The sequence below is a fragment of the Triticum urartu genome, unplaced genomic scaffold, assembly GCF_003073215.2.
Source record: "Triticum urartu cultivar G1812 unplaced genomic scaffold, Tu2.1 TuUngrouped_contig_4623, whole genome shotgun sequence".
NCBI lineage: Eukaryota > Viridiplantae > Streptophyta > Magnoliopsida > Poales > Poaceae > Triticum > Triticum urartu.
Window position 1 is genome coordinate 422 of NW_024115226.1, and position 4,123 is coordinate 4,544.

The following is a 4,123-nucleotide window of genomic DNA, read 5'->3' on the forward strand; positions in this document are numbered from 1 at the left end:
CACAACTCAAGAAGGCAACGGGGACGAAACCCATCGGATTTTGCCTTCCTAAACCCATCCCCACGAGAAAATCGTAAACCCGTCCCCGTCCCCATCACCGTGTGCGGGGCTAGTTTTCTGCCCGTCCCCTAAACCCACCGGGGTTCGGGGAACCCACGATAAAATCAAAATATTTAAACATAGTGGCGACAAAGAATAACACTTCAACAACAAAACAAGCACATTTCAGCAGCATAACTTGAGTAAATTTCAACAAAAAACAATAGTAGATGGTTCAACAGCTATATAAGTTCTAAAGTAGAACTAATAGTTCACAAATCACTTTAAAGTTGGAATCATCATGGCATCTTTCACATCTTCAAGCCTCCAAACGACCATCTTCAAATCTTCCAATGCCAAATCAAAGTGCCAAGTACTAGGAAAGATCAAAACTCACTCAAGCTAAAGTTAAACATGAGAAAAATATGCACAAGTCCAAAAACTTTGTCCTTATTCATTGTCAGCATCTATGAGAATCAAATAAGTAGTAACGAACATCTTATGAAATATTGCAACAAGATAATGATAAACTTTATGATGATATGTAAAGAAAGACACACCTTTATATTTGTTTCTTATCCAATCTTGTGAACACATTAAGGCCTCTAAGATTTCGGGGGGTAAGATGACCACGGTGATAAAAAAATAATGTAATTTCGCGGGTATTGCCGGGTTTCGGGTTCGGGGACTACCGAAACGGGTGTAAACCCACGAAACGTGTCGGGTTGTATAATGTGCCCAACAACAGCCCCGCGGGGATGAAAAGATGCCCATCCCCGTCCCCTAATAGGGTAAAAACCCACGGGGACGCGGGTTTCGGGGCCCCATTGCCATCTTGATACACAACCACCTCCCTGCAACTTTGCATCATAGTTGTCTAACCCTCATGCAGTTAAAATTTTCTGTTGCTGCTTTCAGACTAGTAGGGCGGAATTCCGTGGGTCTGGATTGGTTGGATCGTTTCGGACAATCTATCGGACAGAAGGTCCCTTCGGGTTTTACAGGTTTGTCACTTCTGAGTATACTAGTGAGTTGAACATGCTTTGCACGTGGGTTGTGAGATGTCGTTACAACACAATGTTGACAAGTACTCTAAGAAAACACAATTTTGACAAACAACTGACACTTACATATTATGTGCATAAAGTTCAAGATACAAATTTCTTACTAATGATAGCTAAATTTGTTGAGAAAGGAAAACCTTTGCTGCATAGTGCTCCAGGACATGTATATAACACATTATATGTATGAACCTTAAGGATTATTTTGTTGGTATGAATATGCAAAGATAGTGTTGCGATATTTGGTTGAAATTGTCTTAAAAGATATATGTACTTGGAGAAATTGTTGATCAGAAGTCTTCTGCCTTGAGTAAAAGTTGACACGTAATCTCATAAATGGATACACTTTTATTCAAGCAGAAACTCTAATGAGGCAAGATCATGCATGAAGGATTCTAGAATAAATGAGAAGTGTGTAAAGATAGTATATGTGAAAATTACAAGGTTGTACTAAGTTTTGAATTATTAGAAACTTCTAGATAGTACACATGGCAGAATCTGATGTAATGGATAGGAAATCGAATGGTCAGCAACAATCGGATTTGCCGCCTATTGATCGTCGGATTGAGTTCATCCAACGATCCATATTCAAACTTATTCACACACTATATAATGGTATAGATATAGGTATAGATACGTAACAAATGTAGTCTAGCAGTACATACTTGTATAGTGAAAACGTAAGCTGACTTTTGAATTTCTTTTCTTAAGGGGCAATGGTGCCAGCGTTGCTAGGATTGTTCCTTATGCAGCTTTGCATTACATGGCATACGAAGAGTATCGCCGATGGATCATTCTTGGTTTTCCTAATGTTCAACAAGGGCCTGTTCTTGATCTAGTGGCTGGATCAATAGCTGGGGGAACAGCAGTCGTGTCCACATATCCGCTTGATCTGGTTCGCACGAAGTTGGCTTATCAGGTTAGCTATTTAGTTCTTGTATCCTTAACTGCAGAGGAAAACACTACTTGTCCAGTATGGTTCTAAAAGTTAGCTTTTGATGTATCACATCAACTTGCTCTCTGAAATAATATAACAGCAACGATTTTTGGTGATACTGATGTCTGATGCTGCTGTGTTTGAGTCGACTTGTCTAGCTACTAGTTTGCTGTTAGTCTTATATGAGTATTGACTCGTTTCGCTCAGTTTGTCGTACTGTACCTGTTCAATTCAGCACTAACGGATTAATACTCAGCTGCAGGTCAAAGGTACAGTGAACCTCAGTTTAAGAGAATCTAAGCCCTCCGAACAGGTTTACAAAGGGATCCTTGATTGTTTGAAAATAATATACAGGCAAAATGGCTTGAAAGGCCTATACCGTGGCATGGGTATACTAATTTTTGATTTCGATATTTTGCTCAAGGCCAAGATTCTATTATTGGGACAAAAGTCTTTGTTGTTATTGCCAAGATTGAATTATGTTGCTATATTAACTGACTTATTGGTCTCCAGCTCCATCATTATATGGAATCTTTCCTTATTCCGGTCTTAAATTCTATTTCTATGAGAAGATGAAGACTCATGTTCCTGAAGAGCACAGAAGAGATATTATACCAAAACTTGCTTGTGGGTCAGTTGCTGGTTTGTTAGGACAGACAATAACGTATCCCCTTGATGTTGTTAGGCGGCAAATGCAGGTATAATTACATTCAATGTTTGTGGTTGTTAAACATCTTGGTTGTTCTAAAGAAGATTTTGATGCATCGATTTCAGGTTCAGGCGCTCTCATCGTCCAACCTCGTGAAGGGGAAAGAAACATTTGGAAGCCTTGCTATGATAGTGAAACATCAAGGTTGGAAGCAACTGTTTTCAGGACTATCTATCAACTATTTGAAGGTGAGACACTTATAACACTAATTAGTAGTCATTAAAATGCCATGCTCTTTCCTGATGACCAATGTAGACATATGCGGCTAGAACACTGCAATTCCCATTTGTCGTCAATGATACTAATTATTAAAAATTAAAAAATACTAGCCTATAACTTCTTGAGTGTACTGTCATTCCAAATCTCCACAATCCTTTGTTCATTTTGCACTTATGCTGTTAAGTCAATTTAATAATCCACTATCTCAGATTTTCTTGGTTTGGAATATTTCATACGATTGTTGTTCCATCTATGTGATGATGTGATCACGCTTTAAGAAGTTCTAAATCGGAATATTCAGTGTCATGCTTAACAACTACCGATGGATACAGTTACGCACATTGCATGGGTAACATGCTTCTTCTTTTAGGTATAGTTTGTGTCCATGGTAAAAGCATAAATTTTCTTAATTTCTCCATTTTTACAGGTTGTCCCATCGGCAGCCCTAGGGTTTACTGTGTACGATTCCATGAGGGATTGGCTTAATGTTCCATCTAGAGAGCAAGTGCCTGTGGTTGTCCCTGTGTTATCAGAAGACGGAAGTGATGCTGCCCCTGTTCACTCCAGTTAGAACTAGTTACCATCACTGGTGGTTCAACTTCTTCACTGCCTTAGTTAATATTCATAAGCATGTAGCATTGTATTCTTTCTTGGAGTGGTAACCCCAAAATTCTTACACTTGTTTAGAATAATACAAATAATAGTTCGACCTTCAATAAGCCCATAAGCAGCGCAGCTGCAGATGCCAAACCTAGGCTTGTATCAAGAGAAGTAGAAGTAGGAGTAGAATTCCACCCCGATCCTGTCAAAGAAAGGTAGATTTCCTTCCTGTCAAAAAGAACAAGTATAATTCATTGCAAATTACTGATTCTTGTGGAAATTCACATTGTATAGATTCGGTATATATGATCGGATAGCTTGTACCAACACGCACTGGTGTAGAGACGTGCTCTACAAATGGTTTAAACCCCTTTTACTCGATGGAGTTTTAAACTGTTGCCTTGCCTATGTGTGCGATAGGGGGGGGTCCTTTCCACTAGGGATGAAAATGAAGTAGACAATTTCTGCTTTTTTGGAGGAAAAATGAAAACGGAAAGGAAATATGAAAACGAAAACGGAAATTTGCAAAATGGAAGTGGAAATGAAACTTTTTATGCG

At 38.9% G+C, this 4,123-nt stretch overlaps 1 protein-coding gene across 1 annotated transcript; it reads left to right on the forward strand.

The window, feature by feature from the left end:
- Positions 1-957: 957 nt before the first annotated feature.
- Positions 958-3,845, forward strand: LOC125528084 (mitochondrial carrier protein CoAc2-like; the record flags this gene model as incomplete). Its single annotated transcript, XM_048692596.1, has 6 exons — positions 958-1,043; positions 1,812-2,019; positions 2,294-2,426; positions 2,551-2,735; positions 2,812-2,934; positions 3,393-3,845. Coding segments are annotated over 6 exons (879 nt in total), but the record flags the coding sequence as incomplete, so codon positions are not given.
- Positions 3,846-4,123: the final 278 nt, after the last annotated feature.